At 37.6% G+C, this 17,641-nt stretch overlaps 1 protein-coding gene across 1 annotated transcript in view; it reads left to right on the top strand.

Annotated features, from left to right (window-relative positions):
* The window catches only part of NEGR1 (neuronal growth regulator 1), an 837,414-nt gene that overhangs the window by 471,429 nt on the left and 348,344 nt on the right, over positions 1 to 17,641 (top strand). The window contains exon 3 of the mRNA XM_053592246.1: positions 11,150 to 11,275. Within this exon, the coding sequence (XP_053448221.1) occupies positions 11,150 to 11,275 (126 nt within the window). The remainder of the gene's footprint in view (positions 1 to 11,149; positions 11,276 to 17,641) is intronic.

Genomic DNA, 17,641 nt, shown 5'->3' with positions numbered 1-17,641 from the left:
CTTTTTGGAAGCAGAGTATGAATATGAATCATAAAATTCCCATTTAAGTTTCTGAATTAAAACTTGTTCTTAGAATGTTTTCTGACTCTGGAAATCTAACCATGATTAGTCCGGACAGGTGAACAACAACGCGTTAGTGTGATAATGTACAACATCTACAAGACAACAAATGATGGAGTACGAAAATGGATTTCTTGAGTCTGCAAAGCAAGGGTAGGCTGAAAGCTGTTCCAAGATGTGAAGCAGAAACGGGAAGGCTGTGAATTCCTGGCTGGATCTGTAGCACGCAGGGCTGGCAGCATATGGTGAAATTTTGTACACACATAAATCTGTGGCCACTCTTTATTTCCATAGACCATGTGAATTTTTATATCATAAAAACTTCCCAATATGTGATGATAAAGTGTCTCCAGTAAAAGCCAGTTTTTTTCAAATTCCCATAAAGGTATCATTTGGATTGGTGCCAGGCTAAGTCCACAGATATTTCGATGAAGTTGTATGGTACAAAATCATTTAACAATTCAAGTCGAAGGAAGATTTCCATTGTCTACGTGGAAATTACGAGTGGCGTCTGCTCTCTGTAGACTGGTGAGTCCGCCTGGCTCTGCCGTCATCACAGTGCACATGTCCACATTTTGTCCTGACTGGCGTTGCCCACGCATGTCACTTATCCACAAGTTTTAGGTATTTTAGTTTTCAATGTAAATTGATAGAAATATGACCCTCACAGGAAATATTATCGTTTATTTCTAGAGTCTCTTTTTTGTCCCATTGTCTATTTTGATACCAAAACTACATTGTCTATTTTGTAGCTTTATGATAAGCAGTAAACTCAGGTAGTATAAGTAGTCCAACTTCCATTATTCTTTTTAAAAAATGCCAAAAATTGGTGGCTTTTAGCAACGATGGTTACTTATTTTACTCACAAGATTGAAATATAATCAACGTGGACAGGGCATTTGGAGCCTCATTGGGACGACCCTTAAAGGGCTGGAGGGCTGTCTAGACTATCTCTGAGACAGTCCTGTGTCTGAGACTGTCCCTTGGTGTCCATGTGTGTCATTTCCACATGTTCTCTCCAGCATCATGGCCCCAGGGTGGCCACCAATTATAGTGGTTTGGGTCTCCTGAGCATGTGTTCTCAGAAAACAGGGCAGGAGACATACATTATTTTTTTGTTCAAACAGTGTAACATTTGGATAACATACTTCCTTCCCAACTCTATTGTTGGAAGCAGTCAGGAGCCTACTCAATATTTCCTGTGATGCAGGGGACGGGAGAGACAATATTCTTAGTAGAGGACTGTTAAAGAATTTGTGGCCATGTTATAAAACTGCCACACAAACCAACTGCCATAAAAGCAGATATGTGGATGGAAAGAAGATTTGAAGGCTGGATATATAGAATTTTCCCCATGATAAAACTCTCCCCTGCCAACAAAAAATTATTAATCCCCTAGTACATTACTAGGAGCAAATGTTCAACAAATACTAACGTTTGCTGTAGGCATCCTCTTATTACACACGTTTCCAATAAGAAAGACAGAGAACCAAGATGTCCTATTCTGAGTTCCTAACCAACCATCTTCTAGTTCATTTTCTAGAGCACATATGTTGAGAAGGGAATATCATTTATTTTTAGCCAAGGCTTCAACACCAATTTCCTGGTGACTTTGTTGGATCATAAGGAAGTATCTAGAATCTAAGTAGAAATGCGTGAACACAAATACTGAAGTGAAATATATCAAACTACTAATTGTGATTCTCACTAAAGAGTGCCATTATATTAAATTCAATCACATGAAATTGCCAATATCTATTCTTTTAGCCAAAGGGTAATTTTAGATGTTTCAATCTAAAACATGATTTTATTTTTCTTCTTTATTCGTTATATATTTTCAGTAGGTGTATATTATCTTCATGATTAGAAAAACAAATGTTATTTACAAAGAACAAAGAAGGCGTAATTTTTCTAATGGTGCTAAAATAACACATCTTGTCTGCAAATCCAAAAAACATGACAGAGGCTTTTAGATATAAAAAAAAAAAAATACAATCTGGTAAAACACATTTTTAGAACCTAAGCCTAACAAGGAGCACACATATTGAACCTGAGAGGGCTTACCTCATGAAATCAAGAGCCAGGTATTACGGTATGACTCTGACTCCAAGACATTGAACTCTCTGATGTTTTTAAAACCCTGAAGCAGGCTTTTTAGCAATGGGAAATGTTTGCAAAGAAGGCATCTGGGTTCTAGTTTGACACAGCTGGGCTCTTTCCTCTGGTTTATGTGGAAAATAGTTCACTGCCAAGGATGAGGCAAGAAAAGTTCACTCTGGCCATTCCGGAGGGTATCTGTGGCATGTTTCCAGTGGAGCAGTGGAGAGGGCCACCACGTTTATGGGAATAGTGACTCCCCTGAAAGAAGGTGCCTACTTTCTTTAATATAAATTCCTGGAAGGGGACTGACTGGCTCAATGGGTTCAAAATGTTTAAAGTTCTTAAAAGAGACTGCCAAATTGTTTCCAGGAAAAAAGCTCATTATTGATTCTTCATAAATATTACCATCCTTGAAGGTTTTGAAGATATGCAGGTGGTTCCTTAGGGTCGTACCTCATGAGCCATGGACACCATGATGGGAGCATGCTCGGAGGGGGCTCAGCTGCATTGTTCTCCCACGGATTTTGTGACTCTCATCTGCTAAGGAGGAGGGTGAATTATACAAGCATTGTAGATTCCCTGTGATAAACAACACGGCTCTGAGAGTGCTCCAGCCTTCCCGCTGCTACTGCTGCTGCTGTTGCCTGAAGGGTTAGCTGCTATTATGGTCCTGATTTTAAGCTATATTTTATATCTTTGCACCATTCAAGTAAGTGAATCTGAAATTAGCCTGAGGTGCAGCAGGGATGTGAACTCTGGTGTATGAGCACTCACATGTAGGGGCCAGCTATTGATCCTCCAGCCAACATGAGGCAAAAATAACAATGTTGATAGTCCAAAATATTGAAATTCTTGTATAACAGTGCTCTATTTTTGCCTTCAGAATTTTTATACAGCAAGTGAGGAATTTGCCCTCAACCAAAAATTTAAAAATCATTACATAAATGTGATGCTACCAATCTCTGTCCTTTCTAAAACTAGTAGACTTTAAAAAATTATTTTATCATACTAAGTTTTCACGTATACTAAACCTTGTATTTGTAAGTTTAATTTTTCACCAAAAATCTGCATAGCAGGTAACTATGCCTTTCTTCAATGAGAAAATCTATCATAAAATTTAGGGATTACTTGTTTTCTCTCGTTTTACTAATGCATGATCCACCTATTAGGTAGTCTAAAGAAGCTAAAGAGAAAGGGAGGAAAGAAGAAAGTTATTTTTACTTTAATTTTTCCATCACTCCATGTCTTGTGAAGTTTATCCCCCCACACAAGCTTGCTTCTTTCTCTCCATTGCGGGTTGCCATGTTATGGGGAACCAGTCTTGATTTTTTTCCAAGGGAAAGTAACACAGTGGAAAAATATTGCCTGTGGTATCTTTCTGTTTCTAGTAAGATGTTCGGTCTACACCAACCATATTGCTCTCAGTAAGTTTGAAGATAGATGCAAGCTGTCAGGGAACCATGTCCTCTGGGGATAGCTGCATATTAATAATGAGGAGGCCTTGAAATGCAAACAGCTGCTCTCAGGATCTGAAGGAGGGCCTCCCTCATTAGAGTTTAGATTTTAAATATGGGGAAGACAGTTTCAGGGAGGCATCTTTTTGGTGTACTGTAAGTCAGTGTTTCCCAAATGTAGATTTTGGAACTCCCTATGTACCTGTTGGTTTGGGATTTCCTAATTTAGCCTCCCTTCCATTCAAGTGTCATGAGAACTCATTGGATTTCTCTAAGGACTCACTGGTACAAGAAACTACCAGTTTGAACTCTCAAATTCTGTTCATGCTCCATCTGTTTCAGAAAGATGTTTATCCCACATCAGCATCCCTTCCAAGCCTGACTCTATAGAAATAGTTAGATTTATAACTCTTTGTTCCCAAAATACCACATGGAAACACTACGTTGTAATTAGAAATGTTGTCTTTCCAATTCTTTTTATATAAAATCCTTAAGATTAGTCACCCTGGTAAAGTTGGTGCTCAGTAAATGTCTGTTGGCTGGATGGATGTATGGATTGAAATAGGTCTCTGCTTACTATGTCATATTTTATACCTGACCCTCGGAAGGACACACTAGATTGAGTAAAACATGTGCACTGGGTCTTCTGAAGGAGGAAAACCACTAAGGTAGGCAACGTGATTCAAAGTTTAAACCAAAGTCTGAAAGATACATTTTTTTCAAACATATTCTTTTGCTACCAATTTGTCCTGGTACGTTTTTTTTTTTGTTTTTTTTTTTTTTTTTTTTTATTTTTGGCCGGGGCTGGGCTTGAACCCGCCACCTCTGGCATATGGGACCGGCGCCCTACCCGTTGAGCCACAGGCGCCGCCGCCTGGTACGTTTTATTGGCAGGTAATACCCAAATATGGTAAATTTGCATTTACAACTCATGCTTGGGTATCTTTTTCCTCTTTCCTCTTACCACTATCTCTGAGTGAAGAGATGAGGGAGAACTCATAGAAATCTCTGAAATGTCATAAACTGTAGAAGGTAAGTGATAGTCTATCAGCTACATAAAACAGGGTGGCTGGTTAGATGCAGATAGTGAAGCCATCAAGTACCCACAGCCACGTCAGGAAAAACAAAACAACATAAAACCTCAACAGTGCATCCTCCCAGGTTGAGAACAGCACCTTTTCCAGGAGTTGTGTTACATAACACAGCTCTGCTGTCTCTTTCTGAGGGCTGGCCAAGACTGAAATGGGAAGTGCCAGCCCAGTGAAAAGGAGACTGTCCTTTTGATATTGGCAGCCCAGAGATAGGAGTGCGGAAAAAGCCTGTTCTCTTAAGATTCGTAGTTATATCTAGCTTGTTGACTCAAACAGATTGGATAAGATTCAGAAATACATTTTATCCAAATGAACCCAGAATCCAACTCTGTGAGAAGGAAGGAGGGAGGGAAGGAAGGAAGGAGGAAGGAAGGAAGGAAGGAAAGAAGGAAGGAAGGAAGGAAGGAAGGAAGGAGGGAGGGAGGGAGGGAGCGAGGGAGGGAGGGAGGGAAGGAAGGAAGGAAGGAAGGAGAAAATGTAGAAATAACATGCACATACTATTAGAGTCAAATCCTTTGACTGTAAATTTACATTCCCTTGCAATAACAAAATATTCTAACTGACACATATAAGACCCCTAAAATGTAACAGCCCATTCTGTTGAAAATAAATATGTATATTATTATCCAATTATTTCCCTGGGTTTTTGTGGCAGAAACTATAGTAGGAAATGGAATAGGAAAATGCTTTGCTTTTAAGTGATGTGAAGTGAATATTGAATCCCTAAATTCAGAGAATCCGTAGAGAAAGTTGCACAGCACTCTCGGAGCTATAATTACACTTCCAGTATTTCTCAGAATGTATATAACTTCATCTTTGCAGTGATTTCATGGGGAATCTTCACTGTCAGGTTGGGGAAGTATTAGCTCAGCATATGAAAGAAAATTCAACGAATATTTATTGACTATCCCTAGAGTGTCAGGCCCCCTCCTGGTGCCAGGGACATGCGTGTGAAGAAAGTGAACGTCTGTGTCTTGGGCTTCTACTTATGTTCTAGGAAGGGAAGAAACAATAAGCAAGTAAAGAAATAAACGACAATGACAAATTGCAAAGAATACTATAACAGCAACAACAAAAAAAAAAAAAAAAAGAAGACGACGACGAAGAATTGTTTCAACAAGATACACACTCCTCGAGGGCCTTGTGGCTGTCATAACAGACATCACACACTGGGTGGCTCATAAACAGTAGAAATTTATTTCTTGCACTTCTGAAGACTGGCAAGTCCAGGACAAAGGCCTTCTCAGAGGTATTGCCTCTCACTGAGTCCTTACAGAGCTGGTGGGGGGGCGGAGGGGCTAGATACCACTCTTGGGTCTTAGACAAAGGGCAGGAATCCCATTCATGGTCTAATCACTTCCCAAATGTCCCTCTTCCTAATATTTTCACATTGGTGCGGTTAGAATTTCAACATATGAATTTGGGAGGGGCAGAAACCAAAAAATTAGGTTTCATACCATAACACATACTCAGTAAAATCTACCTTGCTTCAAGATGGGAAAGGTGGGTCCAGCGGGATGTCAGAGAGATGGCTTGCCCTTTATTTTTATTTCTTGGTTGTCCTAGTGAACATAATGTATTTGGAGAGCAGATGTAGCGGTTGTGTGCATAATTCAAGCAGACACATTAAACCATTTAAAGGGTTTTGGTAACGTGCCTACAACTTCAGAGAACAAATGGGAGGCTTGCTCGTAAAACACTGCTTTGAATTTACACTGAGTCTGAGGAAGCAGGTGGTTTTTGTGCCCAGAATTTCATGATTGTAATTATTAATGTTTTCAATAACCTGTGAGTGTTTGAGGGCCATATTAAGTAAAAAGTGCATCCACATCGTAGCTCTTCCTTCCTAAAGAAGGCCTCCCAACGGCTCCGCCTGTTATGAGGTTCCATGGACTCTCACATTGTAAGAGCTCGATGGGGCATTGAATTGGCTCCACTGAGACAATGCAACTGACCAGAGCCAAACATTCTGCATCTTATATTTACAGTTCAGATAACCTTTAAGTACATCCTTCAAGCGTCTTTAATATCATGTGTAATCCAACCTCACATGCCATGCAACTTAGTAGAGGTATAGATTAGTTATTATTTCTAAAATCATCTGCACAGACTTTTCATAAAATAAACCACCTTGCCTTTGCGTGATTCCTGTGTTAGCACCGATTGCTCCTTATACCGTCTTTTCAAACTGTTAATGGTTTTGTTCCACACGACTTGAATTCTTAGATGAAAGTAAAGTTTAATCTTTGAAGACTATTCATTAAACAAAATGAAAATGATTTTTTATTTCTGTGGATCAAAAATATGTACACATTAAAAGAAAAAAAACAGCTAGCCACTCACAAACTCAGTTGCTCATGGTCATAGCCTGTGGACACGTCCATGACAGGTGGCTCAGATGGGAGAGGGTGGGGGGGCAGGTAAGATTGCCTCATTTTTTGGTGGAAGTAAAGCTAACAAGAGGTTTAAATTATCTTTATAGAATCTAAATCTATAGATACATCAAAATATGCATTATCTCCTCATTATTAAATCACTGAATAGGAATTGAAGACTGGGTGCTAATTAGTAGTTGAATTTTAGGCCAGTGAACAATTAAAAACAAGTGGATTATGGATTTTGAGGGTCTAGAAGTGTTTCCTTTAAATGGTTATGAGAGTTAGAAAAAACATTTCATCCACAAAAATTTTTAAATCTACTGTCAACATCTGTTGCTTAGAAAGATCTCTGATTTTGGTCTCTCTATCTTGTGATACCCAACAATTTACTCATGAACTCAGTTGTAAATTCCCGTATGTCCCAATTAGAGTTTCTCTAGGAAAGAGATGTTCTCTGATTCAGTATGAAATACAGAACTTCTACCTTTTGTTTTTTTATTGATGAAGTCGTGGTGATGTGATAGTGATGATAATATAATAATAATTATAGTAATTAATAACAATAACTATTTTCTGTACCTTAGACAAGTTTACCTTCATAAGTACTTAGAGTGCACAAAAATCCAAAATGCCTTTAAAATAAGAGGTTATTTAATGGCCTAAAAAGTGTTGAATTGATTAAGAACGTTTACTTTTTTCTATCCAAATTATTTTTAACTACTTAAAAAAAGATCTGAGGGGGTTGGAAGCCAGGTATGTAGAAACGGAGCAGCCTCTAGAACAGTGTTTAACTTTCCTCCATTTTCTGGGTTTCTCTGCAAGTGCTTAGAATATTGGACGGACCGTAAGACGTGACAAACATTCAGAAAGTTTGAGAATCCTGCCCATCTGTGTGTGTGAATCATTGGTTCTCAAACTGTAACCCAGAAACAGCTACCAGAACCAATCTTCTTCAGAAACCCAAGACATTACCGTTCTCCTCTGCTTTGGCACCCAGGGGAAAGGTCTCTCTTCTCTCTCCCATTTCCCCTCGCCCCAATGCCCCCTGGGCCCATCCCAAACCCAGCCTCAGTACCATGCAGACCTTATTCTGGTGACGGAGCTGACAGTTGTAAACATTATCCAATTGATCAATCGTCTATACCTACATTGAGGTCATTCATAGTTGTTCTCTGCCTCTCTGTCTCTCTGTCTCTCTGTCTCTCTCTCTCTATATATATATATATACACAGACACACACACATATATGTATATTTTTTTCTTTTTCTTTTCTTTTTTGGAAATAGAGTCTCACTCAGTCACCCTGGGTAGAGTGCTGTGGCGTCATAGCTCACAGAAACCTCAAACTCTTGGGCTCAAATGATTCTTTTGCCTCAGCTTCTTCCCAAGTAGCTGGAACTACAGGTGCCCGCCACAATGTCCATTTTAGAGGCAGGGTGTTGCTCTTGCTCAGGCTGGTCTCAAACTCCTGAGCTCAAGCTATCTGCCTGCCCCCCCCACCCCCCGGAGTGCTGGGATTACAAGTGTGAGCCCATGCCCAGCCTACTTGTTCTGTATTTTAAATAGCACAGGGCTGAATAACTTTGTGTATAAACTGTCTTACATGAGTAACTTTAAAAGGAGTCAACACAAATCTCCACAAATTTGAACCCAGACAATGTACCTATTGGACAACTATTACTTATGTGAAATGGGAAAAGAAAATGTGGAATGTATTTGTCATAGGTATCCATCTGCTTCTGTCTTTTAAGTTTAAGTTTCTTGAGGGAAAGAGTTATGCTTTAAAATTTTTGCATTTCCTTTAGATCCAGAATTATTCTTTTCATAATACTCAGTAAAAGTCGTAATTCTTGCACTGAATATGCAATGGATTAGAATAATCAGCAAGACATCACCTGTTTTTGCCTCCACAAGCCTCAGTGCATGTGAAGGATTCCATCAGCCCTGTCTGCGCACAGCACCTACTGCCAGCAGGGGATGTGTCCTGGGGAGAGGCGCCTCCTCGCCAGAGGGAGTTTCTGTTACTAACATCCTCTTTCCAAATGTTTATTCCCTGTAGCATTTCCGGAATTATACGGCCCTGGGAGGTGATTGCAATCACTGAGAAGGACATGTCACACCTGGAATTCAGCACTCGTCTCCCACTACACAATTTCCCATTGTCAAATATCAAATCTGCGTTTACTGCTAAACTTAGTTGTTTCTGCATATTGTAAGATACTAGTGCTGAGTATTACTTTACTATAATGTTTAGCCCTTTTACTGTATGTCGATAGATAAAGAAGCAACCAATCTATTTTGTGATCAGGTAGAATTAGCACTATAACTCACTTTAAGAGGCTATAATGCTTGTTCTTACGGCACTCCCTCATTTCTCAGAAACACTGCTGTTCAACTTTGAATCAGTTATGTGTTTGTAATATGTAAACAAAGTAGCCAGATTAGTCCTATCTTCTATATAAATGAGAATAGTATTTATACTATTTAACAATTTTCCTTGTTTAAAAATAGTAGGCATTGGCATGTGTGGGGGTGCAGGTGTGTGTTATGATGGTGTATAACTTGTGAACAAAGCTTCTCTTCAGTCATATCAACAATTACACGTAATCAAATATTTCACCTTTGTAATCATATAATCCTCGATTTTCTTGTAGAAGAGTTTTGATTCCATAAAAATATCAAAGACAATATTCAAAGTGTGGGTAATTTAATGTCACAACAGATTTTAATTACTGACATCTAAAATAACTATGACCATATCTCTTGCATAAAAAAAACCCCAAATAATGGGACAATTAAAAGGATTCCAGTTAAAAAAAATTATAATAATTACCAACATATCTAATTTCTATTTATTTAGATCTAGAGCTTTAACACACCATAATTTTTATGAAGAAAATAAAAATTTATTTATGGCACAGATCACTCCTGCCTACTACCAAAGTGACAAATTTCTGAGAACAGTCCTAAGGCACAGAAAACATACAATGCTAAAATTAATTCAAACACCGCATATTGTTTCACGGCATCTAACAGTAATAGCCCACACAGATCTCGGGTGCTGTTGTAAGGCCGTGTACGTTTATAGATTTATTTAATCCCTACAGCAGGTATGCGGGATTTGTACTGTTACTGCTTCCAGCTTTCAGATGAAGATGCTGAGGCCAAGGGATTGAGTTGCTTGCCCAGATGGCACAGGTAGCCAGCGGAGAACCCAGAATTCATACTGACGCTGTTTGAGGATTAAATAAGACCACTTGATTTCCCAGAGAACATGGAAATTTAATCTTGGAAGTTAGTTTAGAGATTTTTCTCTCCAACATTTCCCAAAGTGTATCCCTTTGATCAAATTCTGAAATAAAAGCTTCTACATCAAAGAAGACATAATACAATATTTCTTCCTTTACTCTTGTGGATACAGTGCAGAAGGGTATAACAAAAGTTCTGAAAAGTCCTGAAGTGTAGACGTCTGTTTCAGCGGGCATTTTCCAGATCAGAAACCTTCTTTACTGGACTCACCTTTTGCAGAACATAAATTCTGAGAAAGTCCAGCCCTACTATCTGGCAGGTAGAAAATCCAGGCTGAAAACCCGTTGGTGACCCCTGAAGTCTCACCTACCCATCCGGTACATGTTTCATCTCACTCAGCTTTTAAATCAGCTTGTAGGTGTAACAGTTCTGCTATTTTAAATTTCTTCTAGGTTTCTATTTTATATCACCATTCCAACAGGAAAACTTTCATTCAAATGATGCTGCTGGACACCATAGACAAATTGGTGATATTCTCATTGACTCAACACAAGTGACTCACAGGAAATATTTCACCATTTATCCTCAAGTATAATATCTTAAAATTATAGAAAAATAAAACCAACCAATTTAAAATTCTCCACCTAAAATGTCCCGAGGTTCTAGAGACTCCATCTTTTAGGCAATGACCAGAAGCCATTGTACATTTCCTCACCATACTTTTAAATTTCACAGTATCATGGAGTTAATAATATAGTTTGACAAAGTTGCATGTTGTTTTTTTTCTCACCACCATGTACGTATCTTACCATTTCAGTTCCTCCGAAGATATATGACATCTCAAGCGATATGACTATCAATGAAGGAACCAATGTCACCCTCACCTGTCTGGCCACCGGGAAACCAGAGCCTTCGATCTCCTGGAGGCTTATCTCCCCGTCAGGTAATCAGGACTGTGCCAGGGTCGCATGTACGGTCCATGACTCTCCTGTAGCCTTTCTTGTTCATTCCTTGAGTCAACTTATTTAATCTTTTAGTATCTTTTTCATAAGGTAGGCAAGATGCATATTTTTATACTTTTCAAACCTAAAGGCACTGTAGTTCACAAAAGGAAAGTAAAAGCTTTCTGTCAGAGCCCAGGAGAGACCATGTGTCACCTGATTCCTAGTCCGGGTTTCTTTTTTACTATTGTATACTGAATAATCACAGATCAACAGATAAAAAGCTCACATGCAAATATCCATGTAAGAAATATCTTCATTTGAATGGGTAGGGGACTCATTCAATCAGCACTCACATGTTAATAGGCCAGCGTGAACCGCTGGAGTAATCAAGGAAAAATGAGGTTAATCAGATTGTGAGATTTCTGGGTGTGATTTCAAAATGCCCTACAGAATTAAAGATTTTGGAGTTAGAATTAAAATTTATTTGATAAGGGATCTAAACACCCACAAGGTTAAATAACTTATGTAAGACCATTTAGCTAGGTGAAATTAAGGGTGTGACATATTTACAGGTTCCTAGTACTTCTGTTACAGTGTATCCCCCCCAAACTGGTGGTACTTTGGAAGACTTGGACCCCCCACATTTCAGATAAATAAAATTTGATTTTATTTGTTTCATATTTTGGGTTCAATGAAATTGCATTTAATGAAATCAGAAAGACACATTTTATGTATGTGTAGGAAAAGCACAATTGATCCCTTATTTTATGTGCCAAATGTTTTCTTTAGCACCGCTTATCCTTAAGCATCTTTAAATTTCCTCGCCGATGCAGTCATATTACTATTAATATAAGAGGAAATCAATTTTAATGGCAATATGCACTTATATAATATTCATTATGGCCCCGACAATATTTCTGAAGTATGAACGTGCTCTTGACTGCCAACTCCTCACTGTTCTAGAGCTGGTTTAAAAAAAAATTCTTAAAATTGGTTTGTGAGCACTGAATGCATTGCAGGACTCTCTGTGTTGTATAAGGGAAACAAACTCAAGTGCAGCCGTTAGACACATGTGCTCTTCTTATTCATCGCGTCAGCCGGTCCTTCTGCAAGTCTCTTCATCCCTGGTTACTCTCAGCTAGTTCCTTACTTACCAAAACGTGTCTGATAATAATCCCTGGCTATTGTGAGACTCAAACAAGATAGCAGGCATGAATGTGTTTTAAAAAGTATAACTGGATATGCAAATGTACAGCTGATTCATAATCATCCTTCCAGGAATTTAAATCTGATCTGGCAATATAATTTTTGTAAGAATGAAACACGAAATCTCCATCTTCATATCATTTAAGATTAATATTTTAGATTTGACTCTTCTGCTTTGCAGTTCTTGGTATTATGCATATTCTTTTTTAAATGCTCAGATACATGTTAGTTTAATTAAATAGTAGAAATGTTGGTTAGTGAAGTTCTTAGAATAATAATAATGGATAACATCATGAAGCTGAAAGAAGACAGATTGGGTTTATAGGTTAAACTGTGAATAGATTTATTTCTCTGATCCTGCCATGCTGAACGAATAATTAAAATTAACATAAACATTCACTATTATCCAATGAATAGACTTTGGCAATATTTTTATGAATGCTTCCAATAATTTCCAATTATAATTCCTTTAATGATCTGTATTCAAATGCACAGCACCAGAAAGGAAAAAGGGAAAAATGCACAGCATTGTGGTGGTCCTGTCTCAAGTAACATGTTTTTATAATTCTAAGTGTTTTCTTTAAACTTATATTTGAAAGAAAAATTTGTGAACTTTTCGACTTATGTTTTACCTAGGAAAACCAAAATTTTGCATACTTTCTTTTTTCTTTTGCTGTATCATGAAAGAAAACGTGTTTTGAAACGGCTTTTATTACATAAATAATTTTTAGTATTAAAAGTGGATATTAACATGCTCCATGTCTGTCCTAGTATTCTTTGGCTCATAAGCATACCCAGCAGGCTGCGTGTTTCAAATTCCGTTTTGTCTAATTTCCATATGTCTAATGCTTTTATGGACTATTCTAAATTATCCATTTGAATTTAGTCTATTGTCTATTTTAAGATATGGACTGAATTTAAGTTTCTTTTCTGCTATTATGTTCTAGATTCTACTTTTTCCCATTTGTCAAATCCTTATTTCTTAAACATTTTACCCTATATCTTTTATTATTTCTTTGTATTAACTCTGTCATGCCCACATTTAAGTGGACTAAAGTCTCTCTTTTTTTTAAGAGACAGAGTCTCACTTTGTCGCCCTCGGTAGAGTGCTATGGTATCACAGCTCATAGCAACCTCTAGCTCTTGGGCTTAGGGAATTCTCTTCTCTCAGCCTCCCGAGTAGCTGGGACTACAGGCGCCCACCACAATGCCTGGCTATTTTTTTGTTACAGTTTGGACAGGGCAGAGTTCAAACCCTCCACCCTTGGTATATGGGGCCAGCACCCTACTCACTGAGCCACAGGCACCACCCAAGTCTCTCTTTTCATAAATCAAGGATTTGGCACTGCTCACTTTTACAGTTACTTAGCACTTACACAGAAGGCCTCAAATAAGTGGTCAGAGGTCAGGCATAGAACCAGAAACCCATGGTTTCTAAAAAACCAAGAAGAAAAACATTTCCAGAAACAGTGAATAGTGAACAATGTCAGACAATTTGCTGGTTAGTGTGGCAATGGGACAGAAATGGGGCAGAAACCAGAATATAAAAGGTCCGAGTAAATGAAGAACTTAGGAAAGTGTAACTATGCATCCTGTTAAACAGGTGGAAATTTGGTTTCTCTACTGTTAAACATGTTATTTCTTCTACTAGGACTATCCTTCGCCCCTTTATCCAATTGACAAACTCCTATTCATCCATCAAGTTTAGAGTATAAACGTGTAAACACAACAATTACATACGTGAGGTGAAGGCTACGTTAACCAGTTTGACGTAAACGTTCCAAATTGTATATAAAATCAGCACATTGTACCCCATAAATGCCATAATGTACACAGTTATGATCTAATTAAAAAAAAGTTTTCATAAAACCATCCCTAAGCATCCCAGGCAAAATCAGGGGTGCCTGCTTCCATAGATATGTAGCACTTCACATCACCCTTTGGGGGCAGTGAAGCCTCTGAGTTGCAGGTAGTGGCTTTATTGGTCTGTGGTCTCACGAGATAGGGGATTCCTTGTGTCCAGAGACAGTCTGTTCCTCCTCAGACCCCAGGACTGAGCACAGAATAGGAATTCCATAAATGTTGTTGGACTAACCGATGCTCGTCTCTGCTCTGGATTCCTACGTGGCTTCTAGGAACTAGAGTTTAAAATTAGAAAAGAAAATAATAAGCCAGTGGCATAAGCTCCTATTTCCTTCTTGATGTTTCCCTTCTACTCTGTTCCTAGTATAAACACACACCCCCACCCCCAGGGAAGCACGTCTTCCCCGTACTTTTATCATAGCCCCAACGTGTCTATACCCCATTAACATAAAGAGCAGCTCACACCTATCAGTTTTAGTAAATGTAGTTCAGCTAAAATTTATCCTTTACCTTTTACACTATAGTCAGTGAGGGAGTTACTTGCACAAACTTATTTAAGCTTCAAAACTAAACTCATTATACACGTGAATATGGTACTCAGAGTGTTTAAAATAATTTGGCCCAAATGAATATGCCTTGTGTTTCACTTTTTACTTTTAAATATAGACTCATTGGAAGTTGCTAAGTTGGTACAAAGAGGCTCCATGTCCTCTTCATCCAGTCTCTCTCCATGACCACATCATGGATAACTTTATTTATTTATCTTATAAGAGGAAGGGCTTTATTCACCAGGCAGGAGCTTAGAATTCCAAATGGCCGTGCTCCTGGATAACTTTAGTTTGATATCAAACTAGGAAATGGTCATTAGGGCAACGCGTGTGTATAGTTTCATGCATTTTATTTCATGATTTGGCCACCGACAAAAAACAAGATGTGCTGTCACTTTCTTCACATCCACCCACCCACCAACCCTTACCCCTGACAACCACTAATTTGTTTTCCAATTCCATCATTTTGTCTGGATTCTGGAATGCCTTGGAAATGGAACCATATAGTCTGTGATCTGAGAAACTGGCCTCCTATACTCAGAATGATGCCCTGGAGATCTAGCTCAGTTGTAGAATGTTACTAAGAATATATTCCTTTTTATTGCTGAGTAGTATCTGGTGATTTGAATGTACCACCTTTTTTTTTTAACCGTTAATCCATTATAGAATATTTTGAGGTTCTTCCTACCATTTTTTTATTTATAAACATAAAATTACTAGGAAGAATAGCTTCTTTTTCCATCTTTATACTTTCCATCTACGTATATTTAATATTTTAAGTGAGTCTCTTGCAGACAGCATGTATCTGATACAGTATATTAAGTCCACTTTGCCAATCTTTGTGTTTTGATTGGTGTTTTTAGACCATTTACATTTTACTTAATTACCGATTTGTTAATGAGTAAGCCTCACATTTTATTTATTTTGTTATTTTCTGTCTGTTTCTACTAATCTTTGTTTCTCTGGGTTTTTTTCTGCCTTCCTATAGATAAGATGAGCATTTTCTAGAGTTCTAAATCATCAGTAGTGTTTTTGAATATGTTTCTTTGCACAGAACTTTTAGTAGTTGCTTTGGGTATAACTTTACCTACACAACTTATCACAGTCCAGTTTTACCAGTACCAGTTAGGTATCAAAACCTCATCTTTGTGGGATTCACTGTGTTGATTATTTGTAAAAATTGGAGTGCTTACATCCTACTAATTAACATAGCTTTCACCTCATTTACTTAATCACAGTGTTAAGACATTTGTGTTCTAAAAAAAAAAATTCATCTTCCTCGACAACTTTTCACTCTGCCCAATTTAAAATACATTTATTTTAAATATGAGGAAAAAAAGTTTTCTAATGAGAAAGTGTTACCGTTTTTGTTTCAACTGTCCAGCAAATTAAGACAACTCAAAAGAAGGAATGTGTTTACCTATATTTTTACTTTTAACATTTTATTTCTTCCTGAATTTCTAAGATTTATTCTTTTATGTTATTTCTATTTATTAAAAAGAATTCCATATCCATTCTTGTATGTTAAGTCAACTGAAGACATTCTCTTAATTTTCCACATCTGAGATTGTTTTGATTGTTCCCTTACTCCTGGAGGTTATCTTTGCTTGGCATAGAATGTTGAGTGGTATAAAAGATGTCAGTCATTATTTAACATTCAAGTACTCTTAAAAGGGCCATAAGGCAATATTTGGAAATCATGTGGATTAAATTGTATAACCTTGAAAAATAAAATTAATATTATTCATGGTTTTCATTAGTATTGCTATGGGTTTATTGCAGGTATGAGTTACACAACATAAACTGTCAGGAATACAACAGATTTATCAAACTAGGAGATATTAAAGACTTTGAGATTGTCCAGTGAGAACTATTTCAGAATAAACATAGTAAACAAAGGAAAGTATTAGACCATCAGCCAGCTGAGGCCTGTGAGTCAAACTGTCTTGCTTTTTTTTTTTTAATATATATATATATATTTACTTTCTTGATTTTTCTGTCTTTCTTTTTCTCTGATTGGAACTTCACCAGGCTCATTCCTTTTCGTATTTTCTATGGCTGCTTTTGCTTTAAAACATTAGAATTGAATAGTTGTGACCAAGACAACATAGCCAGCAAAGCTGACGCTATTTACTGCCTTGTCCTTTAAAAAGTGTTTACTGACTCCTTCACCAGATGTTTTCAAAGAGGTTGAAGTTTTAAATTTTGTTTCCTAGCTGAGAGACCTATAGGTTTGGCTCATTGACTCTTTCATAATTATATTAAATACAGTCTTAAGACACAAAATGTTAATTGCTAATTATAAAGCAAGAGTATAAAACATGAAAATCATTAGCTGGAAACTATGTACATTGTTGGAATCTATTTAAGGTAATTCTACAATTAGTTCTAGTCATCACAGGTGCAAAGGGAATGTGCTCAAGAGTCCACTGCCCTCCCTCCCTTCTGTAGGAAGGTCTTCATAGACCACCACTGGGCAGGTAGGAAGCAGCTGCGCGTTGGTGCTCCTTGCAAGTTGGCAACCTGTTGCCCAAATATTTTAATTCTTTAAGCATCTTAATCTTGTCTCAGGTTTGCAATACTGACACTGCACTTTGATGTTAGGAAGAAAAGAATTCAGTAAAACTGGTGTAATTTATGCCAATGACATCTCAACAATAGCAGATTTTCAGATTACAAGCTATAGTTCTCTTTCCATTGTAGAGTTGCCTTCTGTGTGGAGCTTTTGTGAATTTCCATAAAGCCTTT

This window comes from Nycticebus coucang, chromosome 5 (genome assembly GCF_027406575.1).
Source record: "Nycticebus coucang isolate mNycCou1 chromosome 5, mNycCou1.pri, whole genome shotgun sequence".
NCBI lineage: Eukaryota > Metazoa > Chordata > Mammalia > Primates > Lorisidae > Nycticebus > Nycticebus coucang.
Note: the sequence above shows the minus strand (reverse complement) of the source record. Positions and strands in the feature narration are given on the sequence as shown.